This window comes from Jaculus jaculus, chromosome 5 (assembly GCF_020740685.1).
Source record: "Jaculus jaculus isolate mJacJac1 chromosome 5, mJacJac1.mat.Y.cur, whole genome shotgun sequence".
NCBI lineage: Eukaryota > Metazoa > Chordata > Mammalia > Rodentia > Dipodidae > Jaculus > Jaculus jaculus.
In genome coordinates this window covers 54,384,754-54,403,641 of record NC_059106.1, presented here as the reverse complement: position 1 = coordinate 54,403,641, position 18,888 = coordinate 54,384,754, and the positions used below count along the sequence as shown (strand labels likewise).

General features: G+C 53.4%; 1 protein-coding gene across 5 annotated transcripts in view; it reads left to right on the top strand.

Annotated features, from left to right (window-relative positions):
- Nucleotides 1–18,888, top strand: part of LOC101599363 (RAP1 GTPase activating protein) — a 76,349-nt gene that overhangs the window by 30,210 nt on the left and 27,251 nt on the right. For all 5 annotated transcript variants that reach the window (XM_045149256.1, XM_045149255.1, XM_045149251.1 and 2 more), the window contains one exon: nucleotides 15,162–15,261. Coding sequence is in view for 3 of the 5 variants with exons in the window: in XM_045149251.1 (XP_045005186.1) it covers nucleotides 15,162–15,261 (100 nt within the window). In the remaining 2 variants the exon portion in view is untranslated. The remainder of the gene's footprint in view (nucleotides 1–15,161; nucleotides 15,262–18,888) is intronic.

Sequence of the window (18,888 nt, the reverse complement as noted above, 5' to 3'; positions counted from 1 at the left end):
GGAGGAAGGGTTTATCTTGACTTTCAGTTTGAGAGTACGTAGTCCATCATGGTGGAAAAGGCAGGATGGTGGGAGCTTGAGGTGACTGGGTAATTGCATCTGCATTCAGGAAGCAGAGAGCCATGAATGCTGGGGCTCAGCTCCCTTTCTCCTTTTGCTTTTCTTTTTTTTTTTATTCATTGACAACTTCTATAATTGTAGACAATATCCCATGGTAATTCCCTACATCCCCTTTCTTTTAAATATTTTATTTACCTGCAAGCAGGGAGTGAGGGAGGGAAAAGAAGAGAGAGAGAGAGAACATATGGGTGTGCCAGGGCCTCTCGCCACTGCAAACAAACTCCAGAGGCGTGCACCACTTTGTGCATCTGGCGTTATGTGGGTACTCAGGAATTGAGCCCAGGCCATGAGGCTTTGCAAGCAAGTACCTTTAACTTCCAATTCACCTCTCCAGCCCTCATTTCTCCTTTTTCTGCAGTCTGTGATCCCAGTCATGGGGTGGTGCTTACCGCAATGATCTGCACCCCACTGGCTTCTTTTCATCCTCGTCAGCTTGGCTCTTGCTGTCCTGAAGTCACAGTCCCTTTACTTGTCTCTTCCTGTCCACTTGAGTGGGACCCAGAGGTCCTTTAGGCCAAGACGCTTCCCTATTTCTTCAAGAGACAAGAAGCAGTGCCCCAAACCTCTCCCAGTGGGTTTTGGCCCTGAGTTGCTGCTATTTTGTCATGTGGCCTTGGGAAATGAGCCCCATGGACCTCACATCACAATGGAACTGGGGTTCCTGCTGCTCTGAGGTCCCCAGTTGGCCTTGCTTGGCCCTTCATGTTGGTGATGCTCAGACTATGCCCCCTGACAGGTGAGGTCTGGGCTCTGCAGCTGGGTAGACTCAAGTTCAAATACCCATTCTGACTTCTACTCACCTGTTGTGTGACCTTTCCCAGTGCACTTTGTCTCTGTGAGCCTTTCATTAATCATAAGCATGGCAAACAGCAGTGTTCTGAATGAAATGAGTCCAACAGACCTTCAGGACCGTGGTCTGCCCTTGAGTATTTGCATTTTAAGAAAAAAAATTGGGCACGTAGGACATTACGAAGTGCTGGTCTCTGACATTGCATATTTTATGTGAGTGTATATTTCTGGTCACTTCATGTAAACAATCAGATAACTGTCCAAGATAAAATTTTATCCTTTACAAAGTAAAAAGAATAAAAGACTCTTTTAAAAATATCATTTGTAGCCAGCTGTGGTGGCACATGCTTTTAATCCCAGCACTCAGCGCTCGGGAGGCAGAGGTAGGAGGATTGCCGAGAGTTCGAGGCCACTTTGAGACTACATAGTGAATTCCAGGTCAGCCTGAGCTAGAGTGAGATCCTACCTCAAAAAAACAACAACAACAACAACAAAAAAAATGATTTGTGAGGAAAGAGAGAGAGGGAGAGATAGAGAAAATGGGCATGCCAGGGCCTCTTGTTGCTGCAAATAAACTCTAGATGCATGTACCACTCTGTGCATCTGGCTGTATGTGGGTGCTGAGGAATTGAACCCAGGCCCAGCAGGGTTGATAAGCAAGCATTTAAAACTGCTGAACCATCTCTTCAGCCTGAGAAAAGACTCGTTAATCTCAAAAGAGACCAAGTGTTGGAGTGGTGGGCTCACGGGTGGGTAGGTCCAGGGGCTAACTCCTAAGGGGGCAGTGACTTTTCCAAGATTGTCATTATTTATTCATCAGGTCTGTTCAACCAGCATTAGTGTGCAGACCTCTCTGAGGGCCACAGCCTGAGGGTCCAGGGGACACATTTGGTCTCGAAGATGGCAGAGGCCATTTCTCTCAGAGTATCTCAGTCTAGACAGACAATAAAAGAAAGAGGCTGATATAATGAGGTGATAAATGCCGGGAGACATGGGAGGCTAAGAGTGCAGGTAAGGGGCTCCTTCCCCTTGGGAGTCAGAGGAGGATTCCTGCGGGGTAACTGGGCCTAGAATTGTACATGACATTATACATGTGTGAGGGAGAAAGAATCAGAGACATGAATTGTGTCTGGCCTGAGGGAGCCTGGTGCAAGAGAATGCTTCAACAGACCAATATCGAAAGAGCAGGTGGTGGCATGTACCAGGCACAGGGTCAGCAGGGGCCTGGCTGGCAAAGACAGCAGCAGCAGTCACCTGGTCATGTGCCTAAAAGCACTTCTGAGCCCTCCTGTGAGGTGCTTTGAACCCCCAAGTCAGGCCCCAGCCTGCGCTGCTTCCCAGGACCTGCCCTGGGACAGTGACGTGTCCAGGACCGAGTCCTTGCTGGTGGTGCAGCTCTGGGTGAGCTCCGAGGCCTGGACTCCAGACCTGGATTGTGGCTGCCGCTAGAGCTACCTGTTAGCCAGGGACTTGGTAGCTAGGGAGCTTCGCTGGGCCTAAGTTTTTCTACCTGTGTGGCATGTGATGCCTGGAGACTGTGCTGGGGGTTCCATGAAGCAGTGTGTGCCAAGGATCAACGCAGGACCTGGCACAGAGCCGGCCCTGTTCATGCCAGCTCCTGTGGCTGCTGTTACTGTCACAGGCCTGGAGGAGGAGTGGTCTGCCCAGAGCACACGACCTCCACAGGAAGCTCAGTGTCCATGCCGCGCCCCGCTTCCCCACATGAGCAAACGCGCTGCCTGCTGGCGCCTTGGCACTGGCCTGCACAGAGCCGCGGAGTGCGGGCCTGGGAGTGTGCTGGGTCTGGTGCAGCATCTGGGCTGGTGACCTTGGGGGAGCACCTCACCTGGCCCTTGTCCTCTTCTCTGTGCAGCGGGCAGAACAGAGCCCCTCTTTAGAGTTCGTGAGGTGAGGAGGACATGCTGCAAGAGGAAAGGCACTTTGCTATTTGGCTTTGGGTTTTTGTTTTTGGTTTTTGGTTTTTCGAGGCAGAGACTCACTCTAGCCCAGGCTGACCTGGAATTCACTCTGTACTCTCAGGGTGGCTTCGAACTCACGGCAATCCTGCTACGTCTGCCTCCCAAGTGCTGGGATTAAAGGCGTGTGTCGCCACGCCCAGGAGTACAGGAAAGGCACTTTGGGAACCCAAGTGACCAGGGGAAATAGCATCCTCAGAGGCTCATTTTCATCATTCTATACAGTAGAAAGTCCGGCTAATACACTCTTGGGTGCTGAGGTTCTGGTGGGGGTACCTTGTTTGACATAGCCCAGCTGTTTGCTGTGTGGCTAGAGGCTAAAGGCTTGGCCTTTCTGAACCTTCCTAGAAGGAGTTTCTGTTCATCTCCTAGGGTCCCTTTGAAGCTTTCTGTAGCCATTTGTCCCCAAGCTGTCATGAATCAGGTGCTGGTTTGAGTTTTAATATTCAGAGAGCCTGACAGAGCCTCACACGACTTCCTTCCAGTGTGGGAGTCAGACAAGATGAGCTAACAAACCTGTCAAGTGATTTCAGATGGGTCGTGGGGCATGAGGGACAAGCTGGGTACAAAGAGGCCTGACTGTGCTCAGGATATTCCCATTCCCCAAGGTCCGATGGGAAGGGCTCCTATGGGAAGGGTGGTCCAGGCGGAAGCCCGGTGTTAGAGTGGGGAGCAAGAGACTTTTATGTTCCTACCCCATGCCCGCCTGGTCACTGGCCTAGAATCTTCCTGCCTTCTCCGGCCAGCTGCCCATGAGACCACAGGTCCTTTGAGATAACCTCTGTGGCCTCTTACACAGTTGCACACGTGCATGTGCACGTGGCTCCTGCTCACCCTCATGGGCTTGGCTGTGTGCAGACAGCCTGATGGTGAACACAAGGTCATAAGCATGCGCTCTTTTATGCCATAGGTCAGCCCTGGGTGCTGACCTGAGGAAGCAGGCCTGGCTCAGGCTGGGAACAAGCTGGTCTGGCAAGGTCGTCTCTGGAGGGGGCTCCAGGTAGACTGAGGAAGGGTGGCGTGTGGGAGGTGCCACACAGAGGCTCGGGACAAGGTGATGGGCAAGGGCAGAGTGTGTGCAAAGAACTGGAGGCAGGAGAAGCCTGATGGGCTTGAGGAGCTGAGGGGGCTGGGGAGGGAGGAAGGAGGCTGCAGGGGAGGTGGAGGAAAGAACAGGAATGGGGCCGACACCCGGGCCTCGTGAGGAGTACATCTTCAGCCGGCACTGGGTGTGAAGCGGATAGGCAGGTGGGTGGCATGATCCCATCCGAACACGCTAGCACACAAACCCACGCTCGCCCCAGACACGAGTGCTTTCTCTCCCACCCCCGCTTTCTGTTCGCGGGCCCAGCCACTTCCCACCCACGTGCCTGCACACCCCCTCACCCTGTCAGGCTACACTGCTACTCAGCGGAACCAGCCACCACACACCCCACTGCTGCTTCTCGGGGACCTGGATCCCATGGGGACAAATCCTGGCTTCTGTACTTGCCCATGCACCAGAGCACTGACCACTAGAGAACTTTCCCTTGCCAAGATGCGCTAAATTCTTCTGTAGCCCTGTAGGGTGGAACTGCCCACACCATTTTGCAGCCGGGGAAATTGGGGCACAGAGGCAAAGGGACGCCTCCAGGCCATGCAATTTTGACCCAGCTATGGGATTGAACTCATGGCTACCTGACTTCCAGATCTGTTTACTGACCCTACGCCCAGACTCAGGCACACTATGGGTGTTACTTCTCTGTCAGTCTCCCTGAGTCATGACAGGTGACCTTCAAGGCCAAAGTATTCCATAAACAAGTTGATCAGCACATAAAGTTATTCAGAGTGGGGGTGAAGGGGCTAGGCCAGCTGGTGCCCACTTGCTTTGAGATCAATAGTGAGGCCTCCAGGTTGGTGCTGGGTTGGGGCTGGGCATCTTCCAGTCACAGGCTGTATTTGCGTTTGCAAATGAGGCAGGCAGTCCCACCCTGGGATCTCCAAGTCCTTCCCCAGCCTTCAGATCGGCTTTCCTAGTACTTTAATGTAGGGAAGGAGTGTGGAGTCCAGCCAAAAGGTAACAGCTTGGTTTCATCTCTCCTGGCTACTGTGACCTTCTCCGTCAGTTTCTACCTCTCTAGGGGACTGGAGGAGGCTGAGGACCAGGAACCTGGACAGCTGAGCCTGAGTAAGTGCTCAGGCTGGCCTGGAACTCATGGTGTTCCTACCTCTGCCTGCCAAGTGCTGGGACTAAAGGCATGTGCTGCAATATATATATATATATAATTTTATAATATATATATATATATATATATATATATATAATTTTTTGTTTGTTTTTCGAGGTAGGGTCTCACTCTCACCTAGGCTGACCTGGAATTCACTATGTATTCTCAGGGTGGCCTCAAATTCATGGCAGTCCTCCTACCTCTGCCTCCCAAGTGCTGGGATTAAAGGTGTGCACCACCATGCCTGTCTTTTAATGCCTGAATATTTTTAATAAATAGTCAAATTCATAGCCTCATGCTTAGGTGCTCAACCAGTGATTCATCACCCCAAGTGCCCTCGCCTCCTTGAATGGTGCTGGGGTACCTTCCAGGGTTAGCTCTTGCATAAGCTGCCACTGCAAATGTCCTTTCCTCCCAAGTTCTTGTGCATCTATATGTGTTTATGGAGAAGAAATGCCCAGAAATGGGGTCACAAGGCCAAAGAATATGTCCTTTGACCTTGACTGGGAGATCGCCTGACAGCCTCTGAAGTAAGGTGGCCACAACCTCTTTGACCCTGGCAGGTTTGAGAAAATGGGGTTCATGAAGGTCGCAAGTATTCATGCAGTGCCTCTGACCTGAACCCTAGGGATGCTGGAGCAGCAGATGGGACAGACACCCTGGAAGTCACAGCTCCTACCCCTCCTGCCCCTGCGACGTGGACCTCTGACTCCAGCCCAGAGCCACCTGCTTGGCTGGACTAAGACGCAGTCCCTGATACGGCCAGCTGTGTCACTGCGGCAGCTCTGTGTGTCCCGTTGTCTCTCATTAGAGTCTAAGGGCTGGGGAGATGGCTCAGTAGTTAAAGGTACTTGCTTGTAAAACCTGCCAGCTTGGATTTAATTTCCCAGCCACCCATGGAAAGCTGGATGGGCATTCATTTGCAGCAGCAAGAGTCCCTGGTGTATGTGTACGTGCACGCATGCACACACACCCCCCACAAATAAATACATGAGCTGGGTGTGGTGTTGTACGCCTTTAATCCCAGCACTCAGGAGGCAGACGTAGAAGGATCGCCATGAGTTCAAGATCACCCTGAGATTAACATAGTGAATCCCAGCTCAGCCTGAGCTAGAGTGAGACCCTACCTCGAAAATCAAAATAAATGAAAAAAAAATTAAAAATATTGGCATCCACCTTTCACAACTTTAGCCGGGCGTCCCGTCCCTCTCCGTCTTAAAGCTCTTATGGAGGAAGCAAAGGAAGAAACAGCAGAGGAGGGAAGGCTGGGAAGTGCTCACAGTGGGTGTTTAGAGCGCCCTTTATACCGGCGGTCATTATCCTTCACACACTTGCAGGCTGCCACTGCTAGCCTCAGTTTTAAATTTAAATTCAGTCGTTTCTGGCATGTGTGAAGTGTGTGAGGGTGGGTGTGCACATGTGGTGTGTGTATGTGTATGAGGCGTGTAGAAGTGGAGGTCAGAGGGTAACAGGCTGTCAGTCCTTATCGCTGACCTTGCTTGAGGCAGGGTCTCTCCTTCCCTGTGTTCTCCAAGCAGCTGGCCTGTGAGCTTGTCTCTACCTCCCTTCTCTCTCTCTCTCTGTTTTTTTGTTTTGTTTTGTTTTGTTTTTTGTTTTTTTCCTTTTCGAGGTAGGGTTTCACTCTAGTCCAGGCTGACCTGGAATTCACTATGTAGTCTGAGGGTGGCCTAGAACTCACAGCGATCCGTCTACCTCTGCCTCCAGATTGCTGGGATTAAAAGCATGCGCCACCTTGCGCAGACTTTTTTTTTTTTTCATGGTAGGGTCTTACTTAAGCCCAGGGTAACCCAGAATTCACTCTGTAGTCTCAGACTGGCCTCGAACTCAGCGATCCTTCTACTTGTCTCTCAAGTGCTGGGATTAAAGGCGTGTGCGATCATGCCTGGCATCTACCATTCTTTTCACCATTATGGACCCTGCTGTAGCATCTGGCTTTTATGTGAGTTCTGGATTTGGAGGACCCAAACTCAGGTCCTCACACTTGCCCAGCACGTGCTTTATCCCCTGGGCCATCTCCCCAGTCCTGCATTCCAATTGTTTGTGTGTCTGGGGAATGGAACTCAGGGCTTCCCACATGCTAGGCAAAACACGGTGCTACTGAACTATACCTCCAGCTCGTGTGTGTGTGTGTGTGTGTGTGTGTGTGTGTGTGTGTGTGTGTGTGTTTTGAGGTGGAGTCTCTCTCTAGCCCAGACTGACCTGGAACTCTCTGTAGCACCAAGATGCCTCAAATTCACTGCCATCTTCCTACCTCCAGCTCTTTTTTCTTTTTTTTTTTAAAATTTTTTATTTATTTATTTGAGAGCGACAGACACAGAGAGAAAGACAGATAGAGGGAGAGAGAGAGAATGGGCGCGCCAGGGCTTCCAGCCTCTGCAAACGAACTCCAGATGTGTGCGCCCCCTTGTGCATCTGGCTAACGTGGGACCTGGGGAACTGAGCCTCGAACCGGGGTCCTTAGGCTCCACAGGCAAGCGCTTAACCGCTAAGCCATCTCTCCAGCCCATACCTCCAGCTCTTTACTCTCGCTTTATAGATGAGAAAACCAAGGCTCACGGAGGTTGGTGTCCAGGGTCACAAAGCTGTTAAGAGGCAGAGTTAGGATTCAAATGTAGGCAGCCTGGTTCTAGAGCCTACACTCTGACCCTATTCTGCCTTTCAAGGCAGGGTTCTGTAACTTACGAAGCACCTAGTGTACACTCAGTTCTAGGCTAGTCAGTTTATACAACAGAGATCTAATTTATTCCATATGGCAAGCCTACAGAGTAGGTGTTTACTCTTTTGCAGATGAGGAAACTGAGGCTCAGAGAAGAGAAACACCTTCAGGGTCTAAAGGCCTCTCTTCACAGAGGGAGGTCTCCTCTAGTGCTCTGCTTCCAACCGTCCTTGATAGACAGTCTCTGGTGTCTTGTCCCCCATCCACGCTCTGTAGGAGATTAGAGAGAGATTTTGGGAGCATCTAGTCTCAGGCTCAATTTCCAGCAGAGGAACCGAGGCTGAGAGGAGATACAGGGACATTTCTGTGCACACAGCCATTCAGAGACACAGGATTTGAAGTATCCTCTTCAGTCCAGAGATGGTGACTTAGTGTCTGTCCTGAGGTTTTGCTGTGGGCTGAGGGGCCACCCACTTGGACAGTCATGACTCATTAGCTTAGGCTGGGACCTTTGAGGTGGTCAGTTGGAGCTTTAGCAAGTGCAGTGCACAGGACGAGGGATGGATTAAACAAGGTGTCAGCCCTAAAGGTTTCAGTATCTGGGTGGTAAGGCTAAAGGAGCCTCAGACGCAGAATCACTGGGGGCCTGGGATAGTGTGAGACCCTACCTCAAAAAAAAAAAAAAAAAAAAAAGCTGGGCGTGGTGGTGTGCACCTTTAATCCCAGCACTTGGGAAGCAGAGGTAGGAAGATCGCTGTGAGTTCAAGGCCACCCTGATACTACAGAATGAATTCCAGGTCAACCTGGATTACAGTGAGACCCTACCTCAAAAAACAAACAAACAGAAAAAAAAACTAGGGGGTCTTGTTTGAGGGGCCTGGCTCCCCACCTCTCTGATGCCAACTTCCAGCCCACAGCAGGCGTGAAGTCATGTGTTTTGAGTGAATGACCGAGCATAGGAATGAAGGGGGAGGGGTGGAGCGATGTTGGTGTGAGTGAGCAAAGGAATGCGTGGAGCTCAGAGAAGGGGGACCCCCTGGGCTGCAGAGGCTGGGAGGGACAATAGGTCAAGGACCGGGTGAGGCTGAGAACGTAGGTGGCAGTGGAACTCTGTGTAGCCTGTGGGTGCTGGAAAGGGCACCGTGGCCACCCTTGCTCTCTGGGTGTTTGGGTGGGGGCAGCAGGTGGCAGGCCCATCTGAGGGAGTTGGCATGTGATGACGTGTCCTGTGGCAGTGAGGGCAAGGGCTGCAAGGGCTGCTGTGAACTTTGAGTGACGCTGTGGGATAGCTCCCATCTACCCGTGTGGGACTCCCGGGCTTCTTTCAAGGTGGTGTGAGGATCACATTACCTGTCAGTGTGTTCCTGGGGGCTGGTGTGTGGTCCCTGGGGAAGGCAGGCAGTATGTCAACTGTGAGATGCCAGGCTGGGCTAGCAGATGTTGTCCCCAGCAGGAAGAAGGCCCCATGGCCAGGTCATCTCAGATCCTCTCCCCCTTCCTGCTCTGTGAGGGGTGGAGGCCATGCAGCAGGGTGAGGGGGGAGGGGGGGCAATGCAATGGGTTAGTTAGGTTTAGCCACAGCAGCTGGGCTCACAGAGCTCAGGCCACCTGTGTAGGGCAGGCCTGCACCTCAGGCAGGCAAGAACCCTCAGTGACCTCCTCTCTGGCTTGCCAATATTGCTGTTTGCTCAGGAGGCTACTGCCTGGCCCAGCTCCGGGATCCGGGTGTCTGGGCTTTCAGCCAGTGAGGGGTAAGGGCCCTGTGTGCCACCTTCCTGCCCACCTGGTGTGCTCAGGCTGGAGCCCCACGGGGACGCTGGCAGCTCTAGCCCCAGGCCCATCTTGAGACTGGGCCTTCACTTGCTCATCTCTGAAATGGGAGTCAACAGCCGCCTTCCCGGAGTGGTCCTGTAAGGCTTAAATGACATCACAGCATCCAGTCAACAAACAGTGGCCCCGACCTCTCCCCACCCTCATGTTTTCTTGTCATCCTGCGAGGTCAAAGGTGCCTGGGGAGGCTACCCCGGAGCCCAGCAGCCCAGGGCCCTCCCTCCTCCACTGCACAGGAAGGACCTCCTGGCCTCACTTGGAAACCTGCTCACCTAACTAGACCTGGCCACTTTCCTTGGCACCTGGGCAGAGGCAGGGATGGGCAAGCTTAGCATGGGGTACGGGGGGGCGGGGGAGGGTTGTCCTGCATGGCTGAGCTCTCTGAAAACAATGGGCCTCTGTGCCCCCGGGAGGGGCAGCGGCGCAGTTCTGCATTAGACTCCTCTCAGCCATGGAGCCCGTGTCCAGGCTGGGAGAGCCGTGCTGCGGCAGCCCCAGAGCCCCATCCAGGGAGGTGGGGTGGTCCCCAAGCCCTCTCCTCTTTCCAAGGTCTGTGTCCTTCCCCCATTCACCTGGATCACCAGGTGGGTAGAACCATCGGGTCTTAGGGAGGCCCTAGGGACTGTGCCAGGGGCCTCCATGTCATGCCTCTGTTGGCCAGCACAGGGTTGATGGGCACCCCTCAGGCCCCTGTTCCTGGCCACCCTCCCACAAGACCCTCTCAGGTCTCCCTCCTGACCACCTTGTCTTGTTGCCCATGAGTGTGCTGGCTAAGTGCACCCTCAGGATAGGATGGGATGTGTGTAACACAGCCTTCCTACCCTGATGGTCACAGGTCCTCTGCTGTGGCTACCAGAATGCTACCTGTTGTCCTTTCTGGGCTACCTCCAGGGTGTAGCATGACCTCTTTAGGACTCAGTTTGCCCTTCTGAGAATAAGGAGGCTGGCCAACATCTTATCTGCCACTGTGGGTTCCGGTGAGTGTCCCAGGAGAGCAGATAAAGGGCCTTTGAAAAGAGAGAGCTGTCCTCCCGAAGGTGTGATTATTATTGTTACCTTGATGCAGAGATAAGCGAGCAAGCTGGGAGGCAGTGACAGTTGCCAAGAAACCCCAGAGCAGTCGGCAGCAGCTTCCGGCTCTGTCCCATTCCACTGGAAACGGGGCCCTGCCCCCCCCCCACATACCCCTGCCTCAACCTTTCCCAGGAAAACATGGGTGCCTTGGTGTGTGTGTGGGGGGGGGCTGGCTGGTGGCCAGGCAGCCACAGGTGCTGAAGGTCACCCTAGAACGTGCCTGGCTCAGAGTCCAGGGAGGCTGTAGCTTGGTGTGACCTTGGGCGAGTCAGCTCTTCCAAGGCTGCTGTTCATGTGTCCAAGAGGAGGTAGGCAGGCAGGCGTCCAAGCATGACAGGATAGGACTGGAACTTCAGGAGACGAGAGAGGTGGCTGCAGGAGTTCAGGGCTGGCACAGGTCACTGTGGGCAGCAGGCCAGGTGACAGGCTGGGATCTGCATGGTGGACAGCCAGGATGTAGGTGTGTATCAGAGGCAGACCTTAGCCCTGCGCTTTCCCTGCTGTGTGACACTGGGCTGGCCAGGGAGCCTCTCTTAGCCCATCTTCTCATCAGGGATAAAAGGTTGATGAAGCCAGGTGTGGTGGCGCACGCCTTTAATCCCAGCACTCGGAAGGCAGAGGTAGGAGGATCGCTGTGAGTTTGAGGCCACCCTGAGACACCATAGTGAATTCCAGGTCAGCTTGGGCTAGAGTGAGACCCTACCTTGAAAAACCACACACACCAAAAAAAAGGAAGAAAGAAAGAAAGAAAATAACGCTAGGCATGGTGGCGCACGCCTTTAATCCCAGCACTCAGGAGGCAGAGGTAGGAGGATTGCCATGAGTTCGAGGCCACCCTGAGACTCCATAGTGGATTCCAGGTCAGCCTGGGCCACAGTGAGACCCTACCTCAAAAAAACCTACAAAAAAGAAAGAAAGAAAATAAGAGAAAAAGAAAGAAACAAAGAAAGGTTGATGAAGTCCTACCTCAAAGGCCACGTAGTGACAGGACATGAAGGTGAGTGCACTGTAGGAAGAATTTTGTCCCAGCAGGGCAGGGGAGGGGAGGCAAAGCTCCTGTTTTGGCCATTCAGGCAACCTGGCCCCTGGGCCGGAAGAAGGCAAGGCATTCTTTTAAAAATTTTTTTTGTTATTTTTATTTATTTATTTGAGAGTGACAGAGAAAGAGGCAGGTAGAGAGAGAGAATGAGCGCTCCAGGGCTTCCAGCCACTGCAAACGGACTCCAGATGTGTGCACCCCCTTGTGCATCTGGCTAACGTGGGTCCTGGAGAATCGAGCCTCGAACCAGGGTCCTTAGGCTTCACAGGCAAGCGCTTAATCACTAAGCCATCTCTCCAGCCCAAGGCATTTTAACTGAGCCAGGCCAGAGGGTCAGGAAGGCTTTTGAAGCTGGGAGGGGACAAGATGTGGGAGATGCCCTTGTGAATGGAATGACAGAGATAAGGAGACAGGGATGGGTTAGGAGAAATGGAGAAGGAACAGACAGGGAACAACAACCAAGTTGAGGGAGTTATGCAGAGGCCAGATGTGGGGGGGGGCAAGAGCCAGAGAGGTGGAACAGGGGTGCCTGAGCAGAAGGCCAAGAGGAGGGGCCGCGGGAGGCGGGGAGAGGCTGAACCCATTCATTGCTTCAAACCATTAACCGAGCAGCTGTTGTTTGCACAGAGCCACTGCAGTGTGGGGCTAAAGGCACAGCGTCTTTGTCCAGGTTGACAGGAGGTCATGACCTTGGACTAGGGCTTGCTGTGACCCTGGGCAAGTTACTCACCCTCTGATTTTCATCCTTCCTTTGAGAAACAAGGGCTCAATAAATTGACACAGACTCACTGGATCCAGTGAGCACTGCACTGAGCTCTGGCTGCCATCGCTCCTGGGCTGGCATTGTCACCTGGGGTGGAGGGTAAAGTGAACTCACCCCTCAGGGATGAGAAGGTTCTGTGGGACTGGGCCCTGAAGGTTGGCCTTACAGAGCTCAGACAGAGGCTTTAGAGTCCACAGACCTGGGCCCAGAGCCAGCTCAGCTTGACTGAGATGCTGTAGGCTTCTGTTATGACAGACAGTCCCTCTTCCATCCCTTCAGGGCTGGGGACAGAATTTCTTCTATCCTGGTCCTGCCCTGTTCCCTTCCCTGCCCCTGTCCTTTAGGGTAGGGTTTCACTCCAGCCCAGGTTGACCTGGAATTCACTATGTAGTCTCAGAGTGGCCTTGAACTCATGGTGATCCTCCTACCTCTGCCTCCCAAGTGCTGGGATTAAAGGTGTGCACCACCATGCCTGGCAGCAGTGGCTTGTTTAGGTGGAATTGCTTAGCTTGAGGAAAGAACAGAACTCCAGTCAACAAGAAGAAGCAGAAGGAAGCCTGGAGCTGGGGAGGGAGAGTCCTAACCCCTGCCCTGAGAGGCCTCCCTGATCTTGCACCAGTGTGAGTAGTTCCTAGCCATAGTAAGCATGATAGGAAGCATGCAAGAAAGTTCTAGAAGGGGATATATTAGGAGTTGCTGCCCAGCCAAACTGCAGTAGCAAAGTCCAAGCCTGAGGCCATGAAAGGAGCGGACAGAAGGCACCAGTCAATGAGGCTGATCACGGAAAATAGGTGCCATGTACAGCTAGGGTGACCCCAAGACAGTGTTCCCTTCACCAAGAACAGCTAGCTTCACCAGGGGCTCAATCCCAGCATTTCCTGACCACTGGGTAGACTGCTCTCCATCCCACAAGTACCTGCTAGGCTCAAGGGCACACTTGCTAGGGAAGGGGCTTCACCTCTCTGAGCCTCAGTCTGTCCGTCTGTAAAAGTGGCGATAAGTAAGCTGTGACAGTGTACTATGCTTGACATGGTCCCCATGGGGGCCTCAGTGGAATCTGCCTGGATATTTCTGTGGGCTTCTGGTCCCTCACTGCTGTTTCTTCACCCTTCACCCCTTCGGTACATCTCGCCTCAGTAGGAAGTTTGGTTTAGGGAATTTTCTTGTTCACCTGCCTTTCATGTGTCACTACTGCCAACCTTCATCCATCCTCTCACTCAGCCAGCAAATAGTCCATGAGACCCCATCTGGGAGAGAGTTTACCATAAATGAGGAGGCATTCATTGTGTGAACACCTGCAGCTAGCCAGTCTGTGATGAACTGTTTAGGAAACTGAGGCCAAGCAGGACTGGGAGATGGACTCAAGCCACACAGCCAGTCAGTGTCTGAGAACATCTCACCCACACTGATAACAAGGGCCACTGCCACTACATCTGTCCTTTTGAGTCACCTGCTGCCTGAGGCAGTGACACTCTTGTAAGAAGTCCACATCCTGGGAGCTTTAGGGCCTTCCTGTGCCAGATGGGGCTGTGGCAGCTTCCTCTGGGACCTCCCAGGGTCTCCTTCGGAGCCAGGATCCCTCCAACCCTTCCTCTCCTGGGCGGGACAGCTTGGTTCTGCCTGACTCAAGCCTGCCATGGGCCACTGAGGTTCTTCTGGAAGGTGACTCACCCTTGTGAGACCAGCCTCGCTTAATGGGACAGGGCGGGGGTTGCAGCCACGTCAGGGTGGCTTCAGGCAGCAGCGGAAGCCAGGCCTGTTTACCAGGCCACATATCCCTGGGAACCCCTGGACACTCCCTCCCCTTGACCCCAAAGATGGCCTTGGCAGGCTTTCGAGGGTGACAGGAACTGACTTCACCTTCCCTAGACCAGTTCCCTGTCCTCGAAGGGCTGCAGGTGGGGCTTGGAGTCAGAACAGGTTGCACACAGCAGGGTGGCCCGCTGTGGACCAGCTATGTGACCTCTGGGTCCTCATCCTAAAATGGGAGTAACGGGGCTGGAGAGAAGGCTAAGCAGTTAAACGCTCGCCTATGAAGCCTAAGGACCCTGATTCGAGGCTCAGTTCCCCAGGATCCACATTAGCCAGATGCACAAGGGGGTGCATGCATCAGGAGTTCATTTGCAGTGGCTGGAGGCCCTGGTGTGCCCATTCTCTCTCTCTCTATCTGCCTCTTTCTCTCTCTGTCTGTCACTCTCAAATAAATAAATAAAAATAACAAAAACCTTGAAAAAACAACTCTGTTAAAGTGGGAATAACAGCGTGGTGAGGAGGCTATGCCACGGGCCTGGAAGGTGGCTCGCACAGGCTACAGTGAGCCCATTGCACATAGTTAATATTATTAGCAATTACAGTTGTCTAGCAGCCTCTTGGCCCCAAGACTGCTGTCCTCCACAGGCTCTGGGAGGGATCCTCAGGGTTGGGGTATCCTGATGGCTTCATACTCCACAGCAATCCACACTCTACTACCTCGGTCTAGCCATCTTCCAAATGGGCTATGCTGTCCTCCAGGCTGGAGGTGTAGTGGGGAGCTTGGGGAGAGACTGTATCTTTCACGTCTCTCCCATTCTTCCTCCCGGGGAGCCCATAACATCTATCTCTCGTTCTCCCTCAGATCTGAGAGCAGCTCCCCCAGCGTCTCCAAATTCAGGGCTCTCTCTGACCTCAGCTTCCTCTTCTCTTCCAGGAGGAGTGATGGACAGAAGCAGCGCTTCCCTCAGGCATTAGACCTGTCACGAGTGGACTTAGTTCCTGCCCATACTGCTTCCCCCTACCCCGCGGTAAAGGTAAGTGACCCCTGCATCACCTGTGGCCCCTAGTTAGCTCCTTCCTCCTGCAGCCAGGGCTGCCAGTCATGTCTGAGCAGTTGTCAAACAGATGAAAAATGTTTAGGCACATGCTACTGGAACTTAGTCCCCAAGGGGCCAGCACTCCTGACCCCTGGGTGGCTTGCCCCGTGTAAAGTTAAACCAGGGTCTGCAGAACTGCCAAGGATGGGCTTAGTGAGCAGCCAACTCTCCCTCCTCTCCATTATCGCCACAGCCATGGGTGTCCCTACTATAGTCCTATGTGGTGGTTGTATCTCCTTCCTAGCTACATGAGGATGATTAAAAAAAAAAAAAAAGTGCCCTTCTAGGACCCTGGCTCAAAGCCCTATGACAAGTCCCTTCCTGTTGTTACTGCCAGCAGCCAAGATTTGCCAGACATTTGCTTGATGCTAAACCTGGGCTGGGCCCCAAGGGACCAGGAAGTCACCTGACACAGACCCTGCCCTTAGGAGGCCTGACCCGGGCAAAGAGATGAAGGAATGACTGACCGGTTTCTGCAGAATGTCAGGTGCCCGGGGCAAGTGTCTGCGGGGGTTCAGGCCAACTCTGGCCAGGCTCTGTCTTGCCTGCAGCATGGCTCCGTCCCCCAGCTGTTCATGCAGTGGAGAACACTGGGCGCAGGAGGTTGTTGCTTACCCAAAGGGCTGCAAAGCCGGATGCCATGGGGCCTGGACTTGCTGTGGCTGCCTGGTCAGTGCTGGCCTGTGGCCGCTCCAGTGCAAGGGAACACATGCTCCCTGGGACAGGGCATTCAGCGGTGTCCCATACTCAGACATAGCCATCTTTCTCCCAGCCCTTTCACCAACCTCAGGCAGGAAGGCATCCTCCTTAGAGAGGTGAAGGATCTCCAAAGGGTCACTCAGGAAGGAAGGAGCGGACGCTGGGTCTGTCAGGCTCTTTCCTCTCCCAGAGTGTATGGAGCAAGGGTTATCGCCTGTCTTATACCAGGAGGGCAGCCGGCCCACGAGCGGTGTCCGTGTGTAAGACCACTATCTCCACGGGTCTCCAAGCAACGGTGCTGACAAGAAAAGAAGGGGCTCCTTTTATTTTTATTTTATTAAATTTATTTATTTTCAAGCAGAGAGAGAGAGGGGGGAGACAGGCAGAATGGGCATGCCAGGGCTTCCAGCCACCGTAAACGAACTGCAGATGCATGTACTGCCTTGTGCATCTGGCTTTTACGTGGGCACTGAGAAACTGAACTCAGGTCGTTAGGCTTTGCAGGAAAGCATCTTAACCACTGAGCCCCAAGAAGGGGATCTTGACCTACTCTTGTTTTCTTTTGTGGGTAGCAGCCTAAACCAGGGCCACATGGGTTCTGGGGTTTGGCTGGAAGGTAGAGACTTGCCCTTAGCTGCTTGCTCAAGCATATGGGCTCATGAACAAGGCTCCTCGGTCTCCCTTTAAGGACTGGACCATCCCTTTCTCTGCCTGGGCCTTGGTCTTCCATCCGGACAGGAGGGTGGGGGAAGCCCATCCTGGGGTTCTCTACTCAGACATCATGGGGTAGCCCTTCCTGATAAACTCTGAGCTGGCTCCCCTTCAATCCTCTACACAATCTGGCCTCTGACTGTGCCAGGTCAACCTGGCCAGTGAACCACCCCATCCCAGTGGCTCATCCCTCCCCAGAACCAGGACAGTTTTCCTATGCCAGGGTAGGAAGCCTGCTCAAAGACACCAAGTGATTCATCTGGTCTCCAGCAGCCTAGTGATGGGCAAAGCGTATTCTCCATTTCTCCTCTGGCACCCTAAATTGGTGCACATTTATAATGTTGCTACAATAAGACTGAAAGGGAAGTGGCCTCCCTGGGCCAGAAGACAAGGCCCTGGCTCACCTTGAGCCAGTTTTCTCACATGTGACAGAGATGACACTGACTCCTCTGTCCAGTGAACTGTGGGCAGTGTCTCAGTGCTCTGGGAATGAGGAAGTTGAACGGCTGCCACTGAGACTGTACTTCCAGGGCTGGACAGGACACCCAGAGGGGACTCCCTTCTCTTTGGGAAGCCATATTTGAACAGACACCGAGCTATCCTCTGAGAACTCAGTCTCTATCAGGTTTCTGCGCTCAGGGACTAAGAGTTCTGCACACGTATGCACACCTGTCTACCCACACCTAGGCACAGGGAGCATGGGCATAGATACACATATGCATGTCTGTAGTGTGTTGAGACTAGCATATGTATACATACGTGAAATGCACAGTATAACCATGCACACGCACACACGCATAGTCAATCCCATGCTATGGAAACACAGTATCACACACAGCCACAGCCAGCCTTGGAGTCGGACACGTACACAGATAAGGGCCTGGACATGTGTGCACACCATTCACTCTGCCTGGCCGTACACCACGGGTGTTTAGAGCAGACCTGGCCTCCCCCCACTGCAGGCCAGTGTGGGAATGGACATTCCTCTGGTTGCATTATGATGGGTGCCCGGAAGCGTGCAGGCCTGGAAGTGGCTGCGTAAATCAATATTTGCCGCTGTTAATTATTAAAACCAGAGCTACTCGGTGTCTGGAACGCACATCTCCGGAGTTCCCACCGGCTTTCTGGGCCCCAGCCTGACCCTGGGCCAGGTCTGGGAAAGAAAGGAAAGTGCTGCCTGACTTCCTTTCCAGGACCCCAGGGCCCTGGGGATGGAAGCTGGTGAGCAGTACTTCTGGGAAGCCATAGGAGGTCTGGCACTTAGCTGGTGACAGCCTTGCCCCTGCAGGGAGCATCTGGAGCAGCTCGGGCGCATTACTCCTCCAATGTCTGTCTGGGAGGACCCGTAGTAAGGCTGGAGCCCCTGTTCCCATTGTATAGTGGCCACACCAGGCCAGGACACAGCAGGAAGACAGGTCAGCTGTTTTGAGGCCAAGGCAGGTACTCCCTTATACACTCTGACAATTGTAGCAAGGCCAAAGCTAGAACCCAAATCCACATATCCCCCAACTTCCCCCCACCCCCCGAGGTAGGGTCTACCTCTAGCCCAAGCTGACCAGGAATTCACTGTGTAGTCTTAGGCTGGCTTCGAACTCACAGAGATCCTCCTACCTCTGCCTCCCAAGTGCTGGGATTAAAGGCGTGCGCCACCACGCCCAGCCCTCCGTGTCCCTTTCCTTCTTATCATGGAGCCTTAACAGCCCCCTCAGCGAGGTACTGTGGAGGTCTCCCCCAAGGGCTGGAGCAAGTAGGGCTTGGAAAAGGGGGGAGTACAATCCGGCCACTGTCAGGCACCAAGGCGGATTAGAGCCCCCAAAGAACAGCACCAGGTCGTCCCTGGATTCCCAGTTTCCCTAGACGTAAGGTCTCAGGCAAGCTATTTCACCTGGAATCAGTTTTCTCGTCTGTATAGTGGGAAGGACATTGGTACCTCCAGGATTTTGGCGAGATGTTGAGCCACGCGCAGGGCCCCCTGCATTAAGTAAGTGCTCATGCAAAGCCCCATCTGCAAGGGAAACCCCTCTTGTTCCCGCTCGGCTTCACAGCCTGTCCCAGGAATCTTGTCCTTGACGTCCTGAGTGAGGAAGCAGGCTACCGAGTCTGGGAAGCCGGAGAAAGCGAGCGCCCAGGGGAGCCAGCGCGCCCGAGGCTTCC